At 40.6% G+C, this 23196-nt stretch overlaps 1 protein-coding gene across 4 annotated transcripts in view; it reads left to right on the forward strand.

Moving 5' to 3' along the window:
• Positions 1-23196, forward strand: part of LOC148892913 (nucleosome-remodeling factor subunit BPTF-like) — a 39371-nt gene that overhangs the window by 3513 nt on the left and 12662 nt on the right. For 2 of the 4 annotated variants that reach the window (XM_089005742.1, XM_089005743.1), the window contains exons 3-26: positions 1610-1661; positions 2766-2934; positions 4354-4617; positions 7010-7195; positions 7342-7511; positions 8778-8954; positions 9038-9219; positions 9382-9513; positions 10514-10643; positions 11207-11342; positions 11456-11743; positions 11829-13737; positions 14654-14778; positions 15026-15208; positions 15336-15486; positions 15592-15631; positions 15821-16046; positions 16332-16469; positions 19590-19717; positions 19852-19945; positions 20046-20224; positions 21158-21380; positions 21630-21913; positions 22149-22262. In XM_089005742.1, the coding sequence (XP_088861868.1) occupies positions 1610-1661; positions 2766-2934; positions 4354-4617; positions 7010-7195; positions 7342-7511; positions 8778-8954; positions 9038-9219; positions 9382-9513; positions 10514-10643; positions 11207-11342; positions 11456-11743; positions 11829-13737; positions 14654-14778; positions 15026-15208; positions 15336-15486; positions 15592-15631; positions 15821-16046; positions 16332-16469; positions 19590-19717; positions 19852-19945; positions 20046-20224; positions 21158-21380; positions 21630-21913; positions 22149-22262 (5680 nt within the window). The remainder of the gene's footprint in view (positions 1-1609; positions 1662-2765; positions 2935-4353; positions 4618-7009; positions 7196-7341; positions 7512-8777; positions 8955-9037; positions 9220-9381; positions 9514-10513; positions 10644-11206; positions 11343-11455; positions 11744-11828; positions 13738-14653; positions 14779-15025; positions 15209-15335; positions 15487-15591; positions 15632-15820; positions 16047-16331; positions 16470-19589; positions 19718-19851; positions 19946-20045; positions 20225-21157; positions 21381-21629; positions 21914-22148; positions 22263-23196) is intronic. The other 2 variants (XM_089005744.1, XM_089005745.1) reach the window with 2 other exon arrangements.

Below are 23196 nucleotides of genomic sequence, written 5' to 3' on the forward strand. Positions count from 1 at the left end.
AGCGGAAGACAGGTTTCTGTGGGTGTCATATGAACTGCCCCCCGCAACGCCCCCAAAAAGTATTGTGAAATATATCCAGTAAAGTCTCGTTTTTTCGATATTCTCGGGAGTCCGAAAAAATATCGATATAACCGGGACTATCGATATATCCGATCCTGCGCGCATGTAATTTTCTCCTTGCGTTCATGGAAATAGTATCGTAATAAGCGCTACTATCGATATAACCGATATCGATATAACGAGACTTTACTGTAATTAAACTACGACTGTTAAATTTGCCAAAGTATTTGCACATCTGTGTTATTAGCTGTGTGACCTTCAAATGATCAGAAAATAATGAAACTAATCTTTTTTTACCTTATACCGGATCAGCTGAAAATCACGTCATCAACCTCGATTTCCATTCGGGAAATCGAACATGGAGGTCATCTTCAGGCATGCATTTTTAATGTCCTTTTTGTATGATTTTGTCGGGGATGCTCGCTTAGTTGTTGGATGTAAAATACAAAGTGACTGCGAACTACATCCCGTGTAAATAGTATAAAGCCTCCTGTTGTTGATACAGTTTGATGGTTCTGATTAAAAGGTACAAATTCAATCCCGTGCTCATCCGTCCATTTTGGCAGCAGGATAGCATTTTGACATTAAACAGACACAGATGCTGAGTGTGTGCTGGCACTGTAGCAGCCAAGGGCGTGCCTTATAAATCATTGGATATGGATCACCTGAGCAATGCAAGATTTAAGCTTCCCTGCGGCTCAACATTTTAGTATCGCTTCTTTCTCTCCTGTCATGCTTGTACTTTGTTTGGAGTGAGACAGCAAAGTGGCTTCCAGCAGGTGCTGCGTGACTATTCTTCATCCCCAGGCGCTGCACGTGAATGCAAATAACTTGAACAGAAGAAAGTTTGGCTAATTTGAGTGCAGGTACCAAGTGTGTAAATAGAGAATATTGGTGTGACATCAGGCCCAAATCAAAAAGAATGGACTGCGCTAAGACAAAAGTTGCTAGTATCGACGTTTCACAAACACAGCATTAATTTTTTTAATGGATCTTGTCAAATCTTTTATCTCGGCTCTGTTTAGTAAAGGTACAGCTCCACAAGGACACTAAAGTAATGGCAGATGCACAGTATTTTAGGCGGAGGTCACTGCTGCATTTCAAAACCAGTCAGGGCAGTGTCGTGAGGAGTTACATCAACTAACATGAAGACTCTCTTAATCGCATGGTTGTCTGTATTGCTTGTGAAAAGAATTGCAAAAACAAACATCAAGCATGTTTGTGAGTGTTTGATAAATATGATGGTTTGATGTTTTAAATGCACATCTTTAGACCATTTGATAGTTATTACAGTGTTGGGGACCGATTCACTATTTGTCAAAATCCAAAAAGTATTATTTAAATTCTGAACAATTAAAAACAACAAAACTGATGTTGACTGCTGTTCGCACCCATTCCCTTCACGCAAATTTATTATTTTCAATTATCACATACAGATCACACACCCAAAATGTATATTCTGCATGTTTCTCCATATTGAACGCCGCCCCTGTATGTGTCATGTCTCCCCGTGTCATGACAAACATAATACCAAATTTATCCCCCACAGAGAAGAAGATGGCGAACAGGAGAATAAAACAATCTGGTACTACAGCACAAAGGTATGTCATTCATTTCTCACCGCAAATGTCTGCTCTTCAAGTACAGTGATACCTTGGCTTACGAACACTTTAGCTAACGAACTTTTCGCCTTAGGAACGTTACATTTGCGAGAATATAATCTTGGCATACGAACTAGTTTTCGGGAAACACACGGAACGCCACAATGAGTGATGTGTCGTTCGCGAACGAGCCGGTTCTTGGAGCTCCTGAAATGGCAGCCGGCTTTTTTTCCCTCTATTCCCCGCCCCTAGTCTTCGGTTAAAGCTGCACATGATTCGTCAAGATCAGTGGTAGAGGAGGCAGGGGACACAGGCAGCAGTGAGCGGGGTTAGGACTTACAGAAACAGAAACACACACACGAAAGGGAGACGACAGAGCTTGAAACAAAAATACAAAAGTGAAAAAAAGTGAAATGGAGAGAAAACACAGTAAAATTTGGACTTGTTTCAATTTTCTTGATAGTTCAAAGGCAGAGTGTAGACTACAAGGTTAAAACATCCCATCATTCAGGCTCCACAAATAACCCGCACAAGCCATCTGTACAATTTGAAGAGAACATACAAGCAAGGGAACCAGCTATTAATGAAGTTTCTAGTGTGTCTGGCTGCATATGTTGCTGTTGCAATATCACAACTTTTAAGATGTACAACCCAGAGCTCCTTGAGACACTTTATGCAAAAAGCTATCCATTCCATCAAACCATCAACGACCATCACAAAGGTAAATAAAACGACTTCATTTTACAGTACAGTTTATTTCTTTAATTACAATACCATAGAACATTTATTATACATAATATACGGTATATTGTGTGCAGTTGTAAGGCTTATTTAGTTGAAAATTATGTTTTATGGGGACCTGGGAACAGATTATTCTTATTTTAATGGTTTCCTATGGGAAATTAATGTTTGAAATACACCCTTTTTGCCTTACACACACTTTCTGGGAACCGTTTAAGTTCGTAAGCCAAGGTATCACTGTATTTGATCAGATGCATTTGATATGCATGCGATGCATTTACCGCCTTACATACTTGACAAAACAAATCTTAAGTGATGTCTCTTGGCTTTTACACGGAGGCTTTCCCTCTCTGTTTGTTGCAGGTCCAGCTCGGTGAACTCATCGGGTGCTTGGATAAGAATTACTGGGAGGCCGACCTCTATGCTGCCCTCGAAGAAATTCGGGATGAGGTTCACACACACATGGACATCACAGAGGACTTAACCAACAAGGCCCGGGGCAACAACAGATGTTTCCTCAATTTTGCCAACGGTAATACGCTTTTTCCTTATCTTTCAGAGACATAATACACATTTTCTTTTCAGAGAGTGAATCAAACGGCCGGTGTGTTAGTAATGGGTCTCTGACATTCTTTGGTCATGAACAAAACATGAAGGCAGCAGCTGATGATAATTTTACTCATTGATTTACCTGATGAGTATTTTATTGGTTGTATGGTGAAGGAGATTTTTATTTACATTCCTATTTAAAAAAATGGATAATACTTTTGATTGACTGAACCAGAAATGTGCCAACACAAATTAATTAATATGCAGTCACCAGTTTGTTTTGTATCATGTTATAAAATAGGCAAATAATGATGAAATGTCTGCTCTTCAAGTACAGTGATACCTCGGCTTACGAACACTTTAGCTAACGAACTTTTCGCCTTAGGAACGTTAAATTTCCGAGAATATAATCTTGGCACACGAACTAGTTTTCGGGAAACACACGGAGCGCCACAATGAGTGATGTGTCGTTCGTGAACGAGCCGGTTCTTGGAGCTCCTGAAATGGCAGCCGGCTTTTTTTCCCTCTATTCCCCGCCCCTAGTCTTCGGTTAATGCTGCACGTGATTGGTCAAGATCAGTGGTAGAGGAGGCAGGGGACACAGGCAGCAGTGAGCGGGGTTAGGTCTTACAGAAACAGAAACACACACGAAAGGGAGACGACAGAGCTTGAAACAAAAATACAAAAGTGAAAAAAAGTGATGATAATTTTACTCATTGATTTACCTGTTGAGTATTTTATTGGTTGTATGGTGATTGAGATTTTTATTTACATTCCTATTTTTAAAAAATGGATATTACTTTTGATTGACTGAACCAGAAATGTGCCAACACAAATTAATTAATATGCAGTCACCAGTTTGTTTTGTATCATGTTATAAAATAGGCAAATAATGATGAGCATTGTTTTCCAATGTATTATAAGCAGGTGTTTGCAAATGTTTTATTTTTATTCAAGGGAAAACATTGCTTTCATCGGATAGGCTCCAACAACACCCTTGTGGAGGATAAAGCGGATTGGAAAATGGATGGATTGATAGGATGGGTGCGGGGATTGGATGGATTTCACTCTTTATGAGTGGCCAACCATTTGTACATAAGCAATTAAAAAATGACCACACTATTCCCCCATTCAATCACATCTTTGCATTTGTAAAAGTTGATTAGGAACACAACTTTTTGGTTCTCTTGAAGACATGCAATTTTTCACAGTCATTTGGTCTGATAGGGACGATTGTTTGCATTATTATTCTTCATTTAGATATACAGTAGACAAATTCCCTGCTTGTGACATTGAACACATTCCGAATGAGGATTATGATTTTAAAAAATCTTAATTGACTGAAATAATGCTCTATCCAATATCATACAATGACTGTTCATTTTCCCACTCTTTGACTCAGAGGAGATCTTGGATCGTTTGCGAACTAAAAAGGAGGAAGCGATGGAAGAGGTGAAAAGGCAGGCAGCTGAGGAGGCCCTTAAAGTTCGTATGGAGCAGGAAAAGGATGATGTGGATGTGGAGAAAGATGGTAATGAAGACGGCAAGCAGATTGACGGTGAAGGGCAACAGGTTATCACTGTCAGTGATGAGACTACCAAGGAGGAGGACAAGGAGACAAATGAAGAGGCTGGGGAAGAGAAAAATGATGCTGTCAAAACCGGAGGTAAGTATTCCCAATCTATTGTATCTCAAAGTCCGATGGTAAAATGACTGTTCAGTAAAGGTTATATTCAAAACATTGAACTTGTCTTTAAGCTTGTCAAACGCTATTTCCAGGTATAATGGTAACCGGTTCAGAACATGGAAGGATGGATAAATTAATTTGATTCAAATAGCTAGAGATGACACATTTTTTGTTGTTGTGTCCATAATTTGTAAAATCACTTCAAATGACTTCTACTGAGCGTATTTTACAAAGATTCCACCACATATAGCTATATTTTACGTTTTAAGAGTCGCGCTGAATATTCAGGAAGTCATTTTTTGAGTTAGTGACGAGTCCTCACGTCACGTCACTGAAGGAACGCCCCTGACCGAGAAAGGACACATTGTAGCAGTCCTTTCATCACAATGCAATGCATTTTGCAGTACTTTGTTCTGAAAACTTCGTGTTGATCCGTGTTGATGGCAAAATTAGAAGGAAAACACATAAATAACGCGATGGTGAATCCTTGTGTGTTGCACCTAGCATCTATTTGATATTCGCTGACAAACATTCTAAGGAAATAATCAGCCTGTATCCACGGAGCTTTGTCGCCATCTTCTGCCTCTTTTGGGTGCTACATTTCCTCCCCAGATGCAGTACCTCAAAATGACACGGAATAAATTCTTTAATCGATTGCAAACATGTATGCTTTCCTCTTCAGAACTATTTGAATCATATTTATAACTGGATGAGTAACAAAAAAGCATATTCTTCGAATCTGAAGCCATTGTTTTGATTCTCGAGCAAGGCAAGACGTCTTGGGGTGACACCACGAACAAGGGGGCGGTACCTTCTGAAACTGGCCACTTCTGGTTTCAAATTGAAGTAGTTTTTAGACACTTTAAGTCATTTTTATTGGTGTTTTGCATTTGACTAAAATATCATACTGCGTGTTTTGGGTATTTTAGATGCTATAAAACGTTTTTCTGATGTCAGTTAAGAAACAAAAAAGTGATGTCGGTTGTCCTTGAAGTATATATTGAAACCCTATAAATTCAAACAGGTTAGATGTGGATGCCCAACGATTGATCGGCGAAAAATCAATTATCACATTATCGATAAATATTTTGATCAGCGATTAATCATTTAGGGAGCTTCTTTTACTGTAAATCAAAATCCTCGGACTTTTAGCCTCTCAAAAGTACACTATATATTCTCAGAATGCTGTTGTCCTACATGAAAGCAGACTGATTATTTCTTTGTTGAGCCAAACAAGGAGCTGAATCAAAATAAATTGTTTGTGGGTTTTCTGCACTGTCAATTTGGAATAATGTCCTATTTTGGAAGGATAAATAGTGATATTTATTCCATTCAATCGATCATAATAACAATCATGAGTTGCAGCCTTTGTTCGCTGGTCATACTCGAACATACAGAGCATGGGGCGAACTCAGGGGACCTCTGCCTGCTATTCCAGGGGCTTATTCCCTCTTTGCTCTCCAAGACATAAGTAGACACAGATTGTTATGCTTTTCTCTGTGGATCCAACATTGTGTTGTTTACCTGTAACATTCACAAATGCCCCCTAAAGGGAGCACTGAAATGAGGTCACTGGAAAAACGTTCTGCGTATCCTGCAGCATAGGAACAGAATTGTTACAGATGTTATTTAACATATTTTCTATATTTAAGTACTCAACACGTGCATGTTAAGTCTCATCCCTTGTAATAATAAATACCATGCTGCTTCTATTTGGCTTATGAATACATAACTGCTACAACTGGTGGTTTGGACTTTTAAATCATGCAATGCTACTTGTTTGGCACTGTGTGTCGCCCAGTTCCCTATTACACACACACACACACACACACACACACACACACACACACACACACACATATATATATATATATATATATATATATATATATATATATATATATATATATATATATATATATATATATATATATATATATATATATATAGTAAAGTCTCGTTATATCGATATTCAAGGGAGTCCGAAAAAATATCGATATAACCGGGACTATCGATATATCCGACCCTGTTTGCATGTAATTTTCTCCGTGCGTGCATAGAAATAGTATCGATATAACCGGGACTATCGATATATCCGATATCGATATAACGAGACTTTACTGTATATCCTTTTTACGATTGTGTGATACATTTCTCTTTTGATTTGGGAATATAGACTGGGTTAAACATTGTCACGGCTTGCAAGCGCTATGCCTGTTCAGCAGAGGGAGCCACAACCTTACCTCAGTGTCTGCTCAAGCAGGCGGACTGACAATTTGGCCACAGCATTGAAACGTTTATTTTGTTTCAATCAAAACGAGCTTTATTTAAGCATCTACCCCACTCTTGGTTTGTTGTCTTCCTACTACAGAACCCCCATCATCAGACTGTGATCTTGTCAGTGGTGATGACGTACCAAATTTGAGCCATCCCAGCCAGATGATGGAGGACAACAGTAATAGCAGCGTGGGCATCACAGTGCCACCCAGAGGCCCTGAACCTCCGGACTTGGCTGACAAGTCCTCCCAGTCCTCCCTGGCAAGCTTCGATGACACAGGTCAGACACAATAATATTTCAATGCAAGATGCTCTTCCAGCATGCTCACGCGAGAATTTTCTTGTGTATGAGAGTTACAAAAAAATTCTTGGGCATCTCAATGTGAATTGCTCACCCGCTGACTAAAACTGATGTTGCGTTTGCAGGAGATGGTAAAGATTTCACCAACGGTGAGTGTCTTGGTGGTAAAAAGTCATCTGCAACTCGTATGGTGACCCGATTGAGGAACCCAGAGAGCAAGTTGAGCCAGATGAAGAGCCAGCAGGTGGCTGCTGCCCTTCATGAAGCCAACAGAGGCTTCAAGGAGGGAAAAGAGGTGACACACCAAATACAGTTTCATCAAATTTCTTAGAATAGATTACCGGTATTTGAATGCAAAATACATATACATATACATAGTTGTTTTCTGTGTTTGGTGATGTATCGATATTAAACTGAGCCCTTTGATTGAGCAATGTCTTCTCCCCTGAGATTAACTAAAACTGGTGTATATGTCTCATTATTTCCTGGTCTACCAACACGATTATATTCAGAACACCCGTACAATGTTTTTACTTATGGAGTTTGGCCTTGTGCCAAATATTGCCAACCGTTAAATCCGCACCCTTTAAAGGACAACCGACGTCACTTTTTTGTTTCCTAACTGACATCAGAAAAACGTTTTATAGCATCTAAAATACCCAAAACACGCAGGCGGATATTTTTATTCAAATGCAAACCACCAATAAAAATGACTTAAAGTGTCCAAAATCTGCAAAAAATTGAGCTGCGAATTGGGCATTTTTAGAAGACGTCTTGCATTGCTGGAGAATCAAAACAATGGCTTCAGATTCGGAGAATATGCTTTCTTGTTACACATCCAGTTATGAATATGATTCAAATTGTTCTGAAGAGGAAAGCATACACGTTTGCAATTGATTGGAACTGTACAAACAAAACAAAATGGAACTGTATAGTGCAACTTAGCAGTTTTTTTGAAAACGATACTAGTGCAGCGTGTTCTACCGGAAACAAATTCCTTGTGTGTTCTACATACTTGGCAATAAAGATGATTCTGATTCTGATTAAAGAATTTATTCTGTGCCATTTTGAGGCAACATTGAGGGAAAATGTCTCACTCAAAAAGAGGCAGAAAATGGCCACCGAGCTGTTGTGAGGAATAAATCAGCCCGTTTCCACAGGCTGATAAATTCCTTCCATGGAGCTTGGACGCCCTCTTCTGGCTCTTTCTGGTGCAACACGAGGTTTTCAGACCAAACAAGCATTGACGTGATGGAAGGACTGCCACAATGTGTCCTTTTTTCCGGTCAGGGGCGTTCCTTCAGTGACGTCACGTACGGACTCGTCACCGACTCAAAAACAAGACTTCCGGAATATTCAGCACGAGTCTTAAAACGTAAAATATAGCTATATGCGGTGGACGTCGGTTGTCTTTTAAAGCTAGCAGTGAAATTGAGGATCAAGACATTAATACATAGCAAATTGAAGGAAACTTTCCCTAGTTTTGAACATCCTGTGTTGATGTTTTATTTATCCCATTGAACTTTTAACAACCTCAAAATATATCTTCCTACATCTGTAGATTCTAGTTGTGAACGCTCAGGGTGATGTCACCCGTGTCAGTACACGCAGCAAAGATGTGGTGATGAAGGGCACACTTTGCCAATTCTTCAAGCTCGGTCAGGAGGGCAAATATCGTGTCTATCATAACCAGTACAGCACAAACACACTGGCCCTCAACAAGCATCAGCACAGAGAGGTAAGTTGCGCTCTGACCTCGCAGAACTTAACTTTAATATTGCCATGGTGTCTCTTATTGTTTTAACCCTCATCATTCATTAGGATCACGACAAAAGGCGGCATCTCTCCCACAAGTTCTGCATGACGCCAGCGGGAGAATTCAAGTGGAATGGGTCCATCCACGGTTCCAAGCTTATCACCATCTCTACAATAAGGCTCACCATCATCCAACTGGAGAACAATGTTCCATCTCCATTCATGCATCACAATTGGGCTTCACACAGGTATGGGTACGAGCTGAACATAACGTAGCTATCATGTAGCAACTTACTTACACTGCCCAACATGAGCTTGTTCTCTTGGAGCTAGTGCCATCTGATCACCGATCTTTGTGTTGAAATCAAAAACATGTCAAGGAATGTGTTTGGAAATCGTTTGCTTTGTAGGGCCAACTGGATCAAAGCTGTTCAAATGTGCAGTAAAGCCAGAGAGTTTGCCCTAGCTCTGGCCATCATGGAATGTGCCATCAAGCCTGTGGCAAGCATGCCAGTCTGGAAGGACTCACTTGGCCACACCAGGTACACATCGCATACATCATTTTGTTATATATGTGCATGTCTTATGCATAATAGTATTTTCAGAGAAAAACTGACTGTTGTCGGCGCACTTAGCTGGTCTGATGAAGACCTTCAGGCCAAAAGGATTGAATTGAATTAAAGTTATGTGTGTCCTGCTATACTTTCATATAAACTGCAGCAATTTGACAGTTTCAGTTCAAATAAATAAATATACCAAAGCTTTCCTACAGATACAAACATTGATATACTATTGAAACCAGGCAGGCTTCTGTGCATGAACAAAGGAAGTGTGTACTCAGTCGAACCGTTTCAGGAGGCAGCGGTGATCCTGACCAGATCAAATCAAAAGGCCCACCCCGGCCGCAAGTAATAATATTTAGACTGCAGGTCCGCTACTAGTACCACCCACTTATGCCTCTCAGTGACCACTGCTTCAACACAACACTCCTTTTTAAAAGAGCTAACATTTTGGAGTTGGGACATGAAAATGGGTGTGAGCAATTAAGCATCAAAGAGCAATAGTTAAGACCATAACTACCGAGAGGCATTTCCAATAAGCTTGCCCATGTCTCAAAATGTTTTACACAAAGCTGTTTGTTATACAACAGTAAAAAAAGCCCCCAAAACCCAAATAGGTGCCCCTCATTCATTTAAGAAACATTTCCCTCAAAGAGCCTCCCTTTCCCATCAGAAAGGAGGTTACGGTAATTATCTAAATTTGTAGACAATTTTTTCACACAGTCATTAAGGGAATAACAGGTCACAACTGTTTTAATGGTTGTGATTACGTTTTTGAGGTGTACCTCCTGAAGTCTCCTGTGTTGATATTTGTAATCGCCCTAAATTGTTTGAAGGCTTCTAAAAATAACCACTATGAGGCTTCAAGCACGTTCAGGTCACAGGATTTAAGACTGAATTCAATATACTTTTCATTAAATGAAGCATGCGTGTGTCACGTTAAATTCGTTTTATTAGATGAACAATTTGATTGTATTTTCAGGTTAAATCGCATGACGTCCATGGAGCGTGAGGAGAAAGAGAAAGTAAAAAAAAGGGAGAAGAAGCTGGAGGAAGAAGAGACAATGCAACAGGCCACTTGGGTCAAATACACTTTTCCAGTTAAACACCAGGTAGGTCGTACTTACTGACCTGAATCTGAATGTTTTTTTTTTACCATCAATGATAGCTAAACTTGTTCTCGTGGTTTCGCAATTGGTGGTGAGCAACCAAACATCCTTTTTGCTTTCACTCTTTTTCCATTCATTTCACACATTATTTTCTCACTCCCAAACAACTTTACTGTTGCCTCGACCTCTACAGTTTCTGCGACTCAAATTTCTATTCTATGCTCTGTGTGCCCCCCTGCCCATCTCAGCACGATGGGGGACAGAGCTTTCAGTTGCTCTGCCCCCAAACTCTGGAACTCACTTCCTCCCAACATTCGTAAAATCGATTCTCTTCCCACCTTCAAATCCCATCTCAATACCCACCTATGTAAAATTGCATTTTCTGTGTAGCTCTTTCTCTTGTTTCTATTTATAATTGTATTTTATTTATTATAGTACCTATGCTTGTCTGTGACTGTAAAGTGTCCTTGAGAGCTTTGAAATGCGCTTAAAATAAAATGTATTATTATTATCATCATTATTATTATTATTATTCCTCATTCCGCATCTCTTTGTTTTCCTTGTAGGTGTGGAAACAGAAAGGCGAGGAGTATCGTGTTACAGGCTATGGTGGCTGGAGTTGGATAAGTAAAACCTATGTCCAAAGATTTCTCCCAAGACTTCCTGGCAATACCAATGCCAACTACCGCAAGGAACTTGAAGGTTGGGGGAGAAAAAACATTCACTGATGGTCATTTCATTTGACATTTTTTTTGTTGTTTAAAATGTATTTTAATGTAGTCTTTTTTTCCACCACAACACCCATTCACCTCAAGATGCTAAACTTGGTCTAAAATGCACCCTCTTGGATCTGAGTCAACGACCCAGTCTACATGCACCTGATCTCCAAAGAGTCTCTGGCTTGATCAGTGATACAGCAAATAACGAAGCATCCACACCCTCCCCTGAAGCTTCCCAAGACAATTTGGCATCGAGTAAAAAGAGTGAAGAGGAACAGAAAGAAATTGCATGTGAAATGGAAAAATCTGAGGAACGGCCTATTGAGAACTCAGAATTGAAGACGGAGTTGGCTCCCACTAAAATAAAATCAGATGATGAGCAAAGTAAGAATATATCAATTCAAGTACTGAGATTATTCAAATTTTAATGTATTTTTTAATAATAACAAAGCCTTCTTTTTTCCTTCAGCATCGACTGTGAAGGAAGAGCTTACAGACGACTCCATTCGTCCTTTTAACTACGATGTGGTAGATGTCAGTAAAGGCTTCCTCACCCGAATTGCATACAAGAAGATCAAGTCTTCCAAACTTGACAGCCTTTTGGAGCGTCGAATGAAGCAGCACACAATAGAGGAGAAGATGAAGCAACACGTGTCTGGATCCAAAACCGAGGGTACTCCACCTCTTTCCCCCCCCTCCTCAACCCCGCCACCCATGGGCACTCCTGTTCGACCACAGTCACCGCTTCAGCCCCAGACTCCGGCTCAGACACAGCAGAAAACTTGCACATTTCCAACTAATGGGTCTGCAGATGTTGGTGGAATTCCAGATGACGATCAGGCTCGAGGTTCTAGTACTACACAAGACGGAGATGGTTGCCTTTCTTCGGTTCCTAATTCACCACCCAAAGACAGTTACTGTTCAGATACAGAAAGAAATGTGTCCTTACCACAAAACCAAACCACCACATTGTCCCAGGAATTGAAGGATGGGTCCACAGAAAGGACTTTGAAGCCTAAAGATTGCTCGTCAGAGCAACAAACAGGCAGCACTTGTTTAAATACTACTGATGATGGGCTTATCGAAAATATAGGCTCTGAGGTACCTAATATGGACACTGGTAGAAAGAAGGATTCAGTAAGGAGCCATACAAAACTTGTTGAGCAAATTAGCAGTGAGAATACATCTCTTCCCAATCAACCACAACAAAGTCCAGAGACGTTAAGATCAGTGGAGTTAGCCTCTGAGACAAATGGCATGGGGCCTGACAAAAACCAGGAAAATATGAAAGATGGCGAAGGCTCCAGTTCTCCTGTTTCAGGTTCTCCTCTCCCACATATAAATGGTAAGGATGATCTGGGGGGCGATGTCCAGTTGGGTAACTCGGCGGTAAGTCCAAATAATGGCATGCTGACAAGCAAAACCAAGGCGAACAGCATTGGACAAGTCGGAGATGAAGATATTTCACCAAAGATCAGCGCAGAACAAAAGCCTTTGGTAAATGGAGATTTGGCTCTTATAAACAAACATATACATTCTGTAGAAAAGGATTCAACACCTGCGGAAACATTTGAGAGCAACGTAATGACGCGGGATGAGGATTACAAACCTCCTGTGAAGATATCAAAGATGGAAAATAACAGTGATCCGTTAGACGCCGAGACTCCGAGATCTCAGCAGCACAACAGCGTCATCAACACTAAATCCATGCCTGTCGTCAAGATCATCAGAATGGCTCCCTCGCCGATACCTTCAGCGGAGGAGTCCAGTTTAAGTGACGAGTTTGTAGAAAACATTGAGCGAGAGACAACAACCCAGTTGAAGACGCCCTTCACCGAAGTAACCAGCACCTCCACAGGCACTTCTACTGTGTTGTCCAGTGCGACAAAACTACTTCGAACCGCATCTGTAGAATCTGTAACCCCAGTTGTAACGACGGAAAGCGCGGTATTCACCCTCACCTCCATGACAAAAACAACAGTGACAAAAATCTCTTCCTCTAGTCCGTCAGAAGACAGCCCAAGTGACGTCATGGCACAGCAAACGGATACAACCCTTTTGGGCACTAAATCATCAACCAACACAGGTGGTGCAACACCTCTAGACATTTCCCAGGAAGAGTCAACTCGGGGCCGGGTTCGCCTCCGCAAATTCTCCCACACGAAGAAGGTGCGCTCGGACACTGCGCTTCCTTCGTATCGCAAGTTTGTCACGAAGAGCAACCGGAAGAGTATTTTTGTGTTGCCGCATGACAACTTGAAGTTGCTGGCAAGGCGGGGAGGATTCCGCGAAGTGGCCGTTTTTAATTACAACGCCAAGCCGGCCCAGGATATTTGGCCATATCCTTCCCCCAGACCTACATTTGGCATCACCTGGAGGTAAATTATGTCTCTTTTAATTTTTTGTTTGTTTTATTTTAGAGAGCGCAAAAGGAATTAGAACAATCCTATTTGCCGGGGAAAACATTCTCCAATTTTACCATATTAAAAACGCCCAAAGCTGCATTTATGCCTTATAATTTTGAAAAGTACAGTAAAGTCTCGTTATATCGATATTCAAGGGAGTCCGAAAAAATATCGATATAACCGGGACTATCGATATATCCGACCCTGTTTGCATGTAATTTTCTCCGTGCGTGCATAGAAATAGTATCGATATAACCGGGACTATCGATATATCCGATATCGATATAACGAGACTTTACTGTATCTCATATTTCATCCATCTGCCAGACATAAGTTCCAAGAAATTGCTTTCTCAGTTAATTGATCCGTAAGTATTTTTTTTTTTTTCATTTAAAAAAAGCTGGGATGTTTACTTTACATTATATACAATATCTATAATTGGAGAGTGGATGTAACATAAAGTTAAGAACTTGGCTTTTGTTTCTGATTTTGCCTTGATATAAGATAATATTAATTGACCCCTTACAAAGTGGGTTTACTGCATTTATTATTTTACAAGTGAAAATTTGAAAATACAATGACCCACACATCATCCCCTTTTTACGCTGCTTCACTTTCTACAACTGTCCTGCTGTCTGCATTCTGAAGTAGTCACAGGCAGTCATGCTGTCATGCCACACTAATAAAATGTCTCCAGACAGTCAAAAATACCACATTCATCAACACAACCACCTGATCCTCCCACCAGTTTTCCTCGTTTTTCACCAGCAAGTATAATTGTATTTACTTACCTTTTGCTATATAATTGGAGAGTGATTGTAACTTAAGTGCAAAAAGTGCACAGATCTGTTACGAATCATTAATGCTCAACTATTGTATGTGTATGCAGGTATCGCTTGCAAACAGTGAACACTTTGGCTGGTGTGAGTCTGATGCTTAGACTACTCTGGGCCTGTTTGAGATGGGACGACATGGCCGTGAAGCCATCTGCGGCTGTCGGTACGACACGAACAGGTAGAGCTAATACTCCACCCCCTTATGCCAAATGTGGTTTCTCTCTGGGAGCAATCAAATTTTAGGTGACGTGTTTTGGTATTGACGTGTTCACCTCAATTTTTACCATTGCCAGAAACACATAAATAAGGTTTGTTTGTGGATGCATTCATACCTTGAGAAGAAACACAGAGAATGAAATACAAACATCCAATCCCCTGTGGCTGACACAGGCGTTATGTTGGAGAACATTTCCTCCATTTTTCAGGCTCTCCTCCTCATCGTCATACCAACCCAGCCCTATCCCCACTCATTACCACAGAAACGTCAGACACAGAAATCACCACCACAGAGATCATCAAACGGCGTGACGTGGGACCTTATGGCATACGCTCGGAGTACTGCATCCGCAAAATTATCTGTCCCCTGGGAGCACCTGAGACCCCCAAAGGTAACTTCTATATGCTCTGAGATTCCCAACAATCTTCAGTGACTAACCTGAGATATAAATAGCCATGATTTGTTGACATAATCATCAGTTAACACCCGAACAACTTTTAATGTGCCCCCAATGACAGAAACCCACACCCCACAGAGGAAAGGGCTGCGCTCCAGTGCCTTGCGTCCCAAGAAACCTGAACCTCCCAAGCAGACAGGCCCTGTAGTGATCGAGACTTGGGTCGCTGAGGAGGAACTTGACCTCTGGGAAATCAGAGCCTTCTCTGAAAGGTTAGAAAAAGAAGACTGATGTTATTGTGTTATTAAATGCTGTGACTCTTTAGAAAATCACCTTTACAAATTACCTTTTTGAAAATGTTTTTTTTTATGACCTAGGGTTGAGAAGGAGAAAGCTCAGGCAGCTGAACAAGCTAAGGTGAGAAGGGTCATATTATCATCACTGTATCTCACTAAGCAGAACGCTGAGACATTGATTGGGTTCATTCAATCACTTGAGTTGACCTTATCGTATGGCACATGTATTTTCCCCCACTAAAAGTATGTTTTAATCTTCTCATTTCCCGATTCTTGTTTTCTGGTAAAATAGATTTTTTTATGCTTTCAGAAACGTCAGGAGCAGAAACCAGGATCAGTCACGGTCACTCCAACAGGAACTCCCTCAACAGCCGCCGTGACGCCAAAGGTCATGGTGGCTTCACTGTCAGGCCAGGGAACTCCTAGTGGCAAAGTGGTGCTGTCCTCAAAGATGGGCACGCCTGTCAAATATCAGCAGACAAAGAACTTCCAGCAATCATTTGCCTCGTGGATTAAGCAGAGTCAAAACTCACCAGGTACTGCATTAAAACACATTAGAATTTTGTAGAACGTGACACAATCGAAATTTCTTCAGCTAATAAACAGCTGATGACTAAATGCTTGTACATTTGCAATGATTCTTTTATTTTTATTTTTTTACCAAGTCAAATCTTACTAAATAAATTATATTTTCACTGCTTTCCTTCATGATTATCATGGATGTTAATAATGTTGTAATTTTAGCTCTTTATATGTTACTATTGGAGTCATGAGTGTAGTTATCACAATGTTTGCAGATTTTTACGTGTTTTCTTCCACAGAAACCACAGTGACCACGACTGGTGGACACACATTTCACATTACAGGAACGACGGTGGGTGGGAAGGTAGTCACCACCAAGCTGCCTCTTCCAGCCAACAGCAAGCTCATCACAGTCAATATGGCAACGTCACAAGGAGGTACACTGGCTTTTATCACCTCAATCCTGAGAGGCAGGTGAAGGGGTGAAAGTGCTTTTTTGTGGTTTAAGGTGTGGGAAAGTTTTTGTAACGTAGCTGTTGTTCACTGTCCAACTCCCTCACCCGGCTATTGAGTCACCTGCTTACTTTGTTGTGGGTCATCATCATGTCTGGTTGAGCTCTGGCAGCACAATGAAAATTCGCTATTTTGGTTTGATTGTTGAGGGCTGGTCCACTTCTTTAGTCTGACTCTAAACTAGAATTCAGCTCTTCTTAGCCTTGTTTCAATGTTGGGCTATTGTGGCGCTGGTCTTTTGCTGAGTGACGGATATTTCTTCATTAAAAAGGAGCAATTAATTGGCTGTTGTACAAGATCTGATTCTGATATTTGTTTCACCATATTTTGAAAATAAACATGTCCATATGAAATTCCCATTTGCTTAAAGGACAACCGACGTCACTTATTTGTTTCCTAACTGACATCAGAAAAACGTTTTATAGCATCTAAAATATTAATACATTTTTAGTCAAATGGAAAACACCAATAAAAATGACTTAAAGTGTCTAAAAAGTACTTCAATTTGAAACCGGAAGTGGCCAGTTTCAGAAGGTCCCGACCCCATGTTGTGGCCACCTCTGGTACGCCCCCCCACTTTCTATATGCTTTCTTGTTACTCATCCAGTTATGAATATGATTCAAATAGGTCTGAAGAAGAAAGCATACATGTTTGCAATCGATTAAAGAATTTATTCCGTGTCATTTTGAGGCATCAGGGGTGGGAAATGTCGCACCCAAAAAAAGGCAGAACATGGCGACAAAGCAGTGTAATGATCAGCCCGTTTCCACAGGCTGATTAATTCCTTCCATGGAGCTTTGTCGCCCTCTTCTGCCACTTTTTGGTCCTACACGACGTTTTCAGACCCAAGTACTGCAAAATGCATTGACGTGATGGAAGGACTGCTACAATGTGTCCTTTTATCGGTCAGGGCCGTTCCTTCAGTGACGTAACGTACGGACTCGTCACCAACTGAAAAACAAGACTTCCGGAATGTTCAGTGCGAGTCTTAAAATGTAAAATATAGCTATATGCGGTGGAATCTTTGTAAAATACGCTCAGTAGAAGTCATTTGAAGCCATTTTTAATTATGGACACAACTTGTCCGGAGACATCGGTTGTCCTTTAAAGCTAGTCTAGTTGTAGAGGTTTAAAGTGGGTGCATCTGAACGACCATATTTGAAACCTGTGCAGATAAATCATTGCAATCCTCAAGAAAATGAACGTGATTTTCATGACTTTTTTTGTAAGAGTAGCCCTAAAAGAGAAACCTCAATTTCAGGTGGAGTGTGACCATTTAATGGACATGTCTATTTTTCCAGCATGCCTGCAGGGCGCACTGTTTGTTTTGGAAGGGCTTAAGGAAGTTAGGCAGGAAAACAAGTTTACCCTCAGGTCTACTTCTCAGACAGGTAACTCTCTATTGCAGGATTTCAGTTTTCTTGTTTCCCCCCTTCATCTTTTAGAGCAAAAGTCTATCTCTCCACACTTCGGAGTTCCAACTCATCAAGTTCCGAAAACAGCTAGTCCATAGAAATTTGTGTTTGATTTCTGTCACCAGAGAGATTCTTACAACCAGGTTTAAGGTGGCTGTTTGAAGTAAGAAACTCTTGATGTAAAGGTTTACCGGCCTGGCTGTGGTTTAGAGGGGGGGAAAAGCACACAGCAAGATCTGAGGGAAAGAAAGAGTGTTACTCGTCTGATTTCTTTTTGAGCCATCAGCTCCGCGTGTACTTGGACGGCAAATATGAAACACTCTCTTTGTAAGGTGAAAACGTTGTGAATAATTTATGAGGGGTACCAGATAGATATGTTGGGTGGAAACCCAAGTAAGCTTTCAGCGACACTTTGAAGATTTTGTTTACCTACTCCACTAATATTTACCGTTACAGTGATCAAAAGTTGGTAACTTAGTAATGGAGAAGCCCACAAATAATGCATTGAGCCATGTCAATATACATCCTCGGCACAACTTCTCATTTGTAGTATTTGGCAGCTGGTTCACAGTATTTTATTGTGTTTAGGAATATTGGGTCTGTGAATATTTCCTAATCAAGCCGCAATCACAAAGCAACAATGTGTTTGGGGACCATATACAGTGAGAGCTCAACTTACGAACTTAATTGGTTCCCAGACAGAGTGTGTAAGGCGAAAAGTGTGTTATCAAAAACATTTTCCCATAGGAAACCATTAAAATGGGAATAATCCGTTCCCGGGTTTCCATAAAATATACTTTTCAACTAAATAAGCCTTAAAACTATGCACAACATACCTTATTCTATGTATAATAAATGTGCTATTGTATTGTAATGAAAGAAATACACTGCATTGTATCATAAAGTCACTTTATTTACATTTGTGATGGTCATTGATGGCTTGATGGAATGGCGTAGGAGGTCGAAGGTCAAAGGGAATTGCTGTTTGGAAAGAGAGTCGCATTACATGAGGACTGTAATTAAAGAAATAAACTGTGCTGTAAAATAAAGTTTTATTTACCTTTTTGATGGTCGTTGATGGCTTATGGAAGGAGAGTCACCTTCCATAAGGACTGTTGGTGCTGTTCGGTCGTGTGCTTCCGCCGAAGATCACTCCGCCAGCTGTGGTGGGTGTGTATCATGAAAATAGTGCTTATTATCAGGTTTAATTTTCATAAATTTGACATTTGTAAGACGAAAAGTTTGTAAGATAAGGTGTTTGTAAGTTGAGGGCTCACTGTACGCGGCTGTGACAAAAAAAAATTTCACACGCGGTTTCTTGATTCAGAAATCAGAGACACGTTATCAAGATGTCCTTTGTCTGCACATTGACATTGCAAAACCGACAACTACCACCAGGTTAAAATACCAATGCGTCACAAAATTCTTGCTTCCATATTATTAGCTCGTCCCAAAGAAAAAGTGCTTCTGTGTTCTGTGCATTAGATGTTACCTTGTAGCTGTGCTTTCCTGCTCTATGCTCTGCAAATTTCCCCATTGTGGGACGAATAAAGGTTTTCTGATTACTGATATATATTTCCACATCCTCTGACTTTTTGTGTCCTGTCTTTTTACTTACCCCAAATCAGGTGCTGTGCAACAGAAAGTGTTGGGTATCATTCCCTCCGGAACAACGGGTGGTGCTCAGACATTTATCAAATTGCCTCGAACGACGCCTGTGAACATCAGGCCTAATATTCCAGGCACCCAACAGCCGGTACACGACACTTTTTTACACACATGCCCCAAAAAAACTTACCCTTAGGACATATTATGATAAACCTGATTGTTCTCAAATCATTCTTTTGTTTGTCAGTGAACATAGTATCTATTTTTTCCCCTGGTGGTCAGATCCAGCCGGGAATGGCAACGATTCGAACACCAATACAGCAGGGTGGACCTATGGGGAAAACAATCATCAGAACGCCGCTTGTAGTCCAGCAAGGTAATTTTCTGTTTATAGCTTGTTTTATTTGTATATTCTTTATATCACAATTGTTTGATTTGCAATGCAAGAATTACACATGCTACCTGTTTCTTTTCAGGTCAAGCTAGCCAACAAGTCGTAAGTCAAATCTTACAAGGGCAGACAGTCTCCACCTCAGTTTCTAGAGCCAGCCCTGTTGCCACTGTGACTGGCCAGAGCCCAACCACCCCCGCTACGACTGGAACAACATCTGGCCAGGTCAAACTCACCATCGCACAGATTGCTCAGCTAACACAGGTTAGTGACCACTCCTCATGACATGATACTAAAGTTGTCAATCACTCTTGCTCACTTAGTTATTGATCCATGAATTATCACAATTTTTTTAGGAATCGGCTTTGATTTTTGTGACAAGCAAGGTTTATATTTATACCAGGAGATATATACCATTTACTATTCCTATTTTAACAGTTTTCTTTGAAGAGGCTCCATGTATTTGCTTTTAATACAGTGAGACCTTGGCTTACGAACTTAATTGGTTCCCAGACAGAGTGTGTAAGGCGAAAAGTGTGTATCCCCCAAAAAAATTCCCCATAGGAAACCATTAAAATGAAAATAATCCGTTCCCAGGTTTCCATAAAATATAATTTTCAACTAAATAAGCCTTAAAACTACACACAACATACCTTATTCTATTTATAATAAATGTGCTATTGTATTGTAATGAAAGAAATACACTGCACTGTATAATAAAGTCACTTTATTTACATTTGTGATGATCATTGATGGCTTGATGGAATGGCATTGGAGGTCGGAAGTCAGAGGGAATTGCTGTTTGGAAAGAGGGTCACATTCCATAAGGACTGTAATTAAAGAAATAAACTATACTGTAAAATAAAGTCGTTTTATTTACCTTTGTGATGGTCATTGATGGCTTGATGGAATGGCATTGGAGATCGGAGGACAGAGGGAATTGCTGTTTGGAAAGAGAGGCGCATTACATGAGGACTGTAATTAAAGAAATAAACTGTACTGTAAAATAAAGTTTTATTTACCTTTGTGATGGTCGTTGATGGCTTATGGAAGGAGAGTCACTTTCCATATTATATATTATATTCCATATTACCACCCTATTACGATGGCTGTAAGGTGCTCTTTGCCAAAGCTGGAAAACTGATGTTGAACAACATAAATGTGATTAAAATGTGTTATGTGCCTGTCTCCATACAGAAGCAGCAGGCTGGCTCGGGTGTTGGTGGGTCCCACCAGGCTCTTACAGTAATGATTCAAGGTCAAGGCCAGACCACTGGCCAGCTTCAGGTCATACCTCATGGAGTCACAGTCATTCCGGGTCCCGGCCAGCAGCTCATGCAGGCAACTCTGCCCAACGGTCAGATGCAGCGCTTCTTATTCACACCCCCATCTGCAGTGACGACACCCACGGCAAGCACGGGTATGACTGGAAACACCTTTAGATGGTCATTTTGGTTTCTCACACTATCTTTCATCAACTACAGGAAAGTCTCGTTATATCGATATTCTCGGGAGTCGGAAAAAATATCGATATAACCGGACTATCGATATATCCGATACTGCGGCATGTAAATTTTTTCCTTGCGTTCATAGAAATAGTATCGTAATAAGCAGTACTATCGATATAACCGATATAACGAGACTTTACTGTACTTGAAAATCTCTGCAGGCACCACACCCTCGTGCCAGCCCAACTCGGACTCCACGAAAACGCCGGCCCAGCCCGCTCAACAGGCAGCTGCCCCGGTGCAGCCGGCGGCGGCGGCAACTCTGGTGGCCACCAGCTCGCCGTCTGCATCCACCCCGCAGGGCCAATTACCCCCACAGACGCAGGCCCACATGCCCATTCAATCTCCCACCTCGCTGCAGGTGACGACACAGGGAGGAACTGCACAGCTGCAATTGCAGCAAACCCCCCAAATCATCATGTCTGGTCTTCAGCAGCAAGTTCAGGTACAATTACAAACACAATTCCTGTTCAAGAAACTCGAGATTTTTACTATGTACTTGTTCATAGACCAATATACATAGACATAAAATATAGATATACTGTACCTGATCAATCCAAATGGAATATTCAACTGCATTTTTTTAAGGGTGTGCCTGGTCAGACCCAATTTTTTGACACCATTTGCTATTTTCTTCACCATTGTCTTACATTTGTGTTTGTTCTCGGTGGGTGCATTAGGTATTGGCCCAGCTGCAGGCTCAGCAGAGTGGCACATCTTTACCACAGCACTTTAAACTTCAGCTTCCTGTTCAGATACAGCAGGCCGGCCTCACCTCAGCTCGGGGAGGACAGGTATGCAAACAATCTGATGATACGTTACTTCATTTGATTGCTGTGTGATAATTTAGTTAAATCCCAACTTTCCCAACACAGGGATATTACAATATCCAAAGGTCCGAATACGTACTTAACAGTGTAATTATCACGATATGTTTGGGGAAGTTGTCAATATGTTTTTTTAAAGCTCACGATACTGAAATCAATACAGTACATATTGTATTTTTGTACTTAAAAATAGTGATAAAGAAATAGGATAGTCCAGTCATTTGATTTTCAGTTGCACATATTGGCTCATGTGTCATGGTCAACTGTATGGAGTTCACAATACTGTGTTTGACTGATCACACGAATGACTCTTAATAATAATAATAATAATAATAATAATAATAATAATAATAATAATAATACATTTCATTTATAAGCGCCTTTCAAAACTCTCAAGGACACTTTACAGTCACAGGATATTTTTTTCTGCGGGTGAGCAGCGGCAGCCACACGCGCCAGCGTTCACTCAATCCGGAAATGAGGCCATTTCAACATTTTCAAACGAATCGAATCTTAAAATGACCTCTAAAATGTACAGAGGACCATGGTAGAATTAATTACTGTTTGTGCTCCCTCTTATGAGTACCAGTCAAGAGGCAAGTAGCAGCTTTGTGGACCAACTGGAGACACTTGATGGAAGATATTTTCGCTTTCTAGGGATTTGGGATCATCTAACTTTAGAATAAAAGTCTATTTTTAGTCTATTTTAATGCCCAAAAAATTCTGATTTGCCCCAAGCAGAAAATGAATTGCATAAGAAAACCCAAAAGACGCGTGATGTACTGTGGTTGATTAAATTTCACTGCTGCGGTAAGAAACAAAAATGTTGCTGTATTGAATTGAGCCTGCCTATATTTATTTATTGCCTTTACTGACTTAGTTTGGAGTGACCTTTCATGTC

The sequence above is a fragment of the Hippocampus bargibanti genome, linkage group LG10 (assembly GCF_051943395.1).
Source record: "Hippocampus bargibanti isolate YZ-2025 linkage group LG10, ASM5194339v1, whole genome shotgun sequence".
Taxonomy (NCBI): Eukaryota; Metazoa; Chordata; class Actinopteri; order Syngnathiformes; family Syngnathidae; genus Hippocampus; species Hippocampus bargibanti.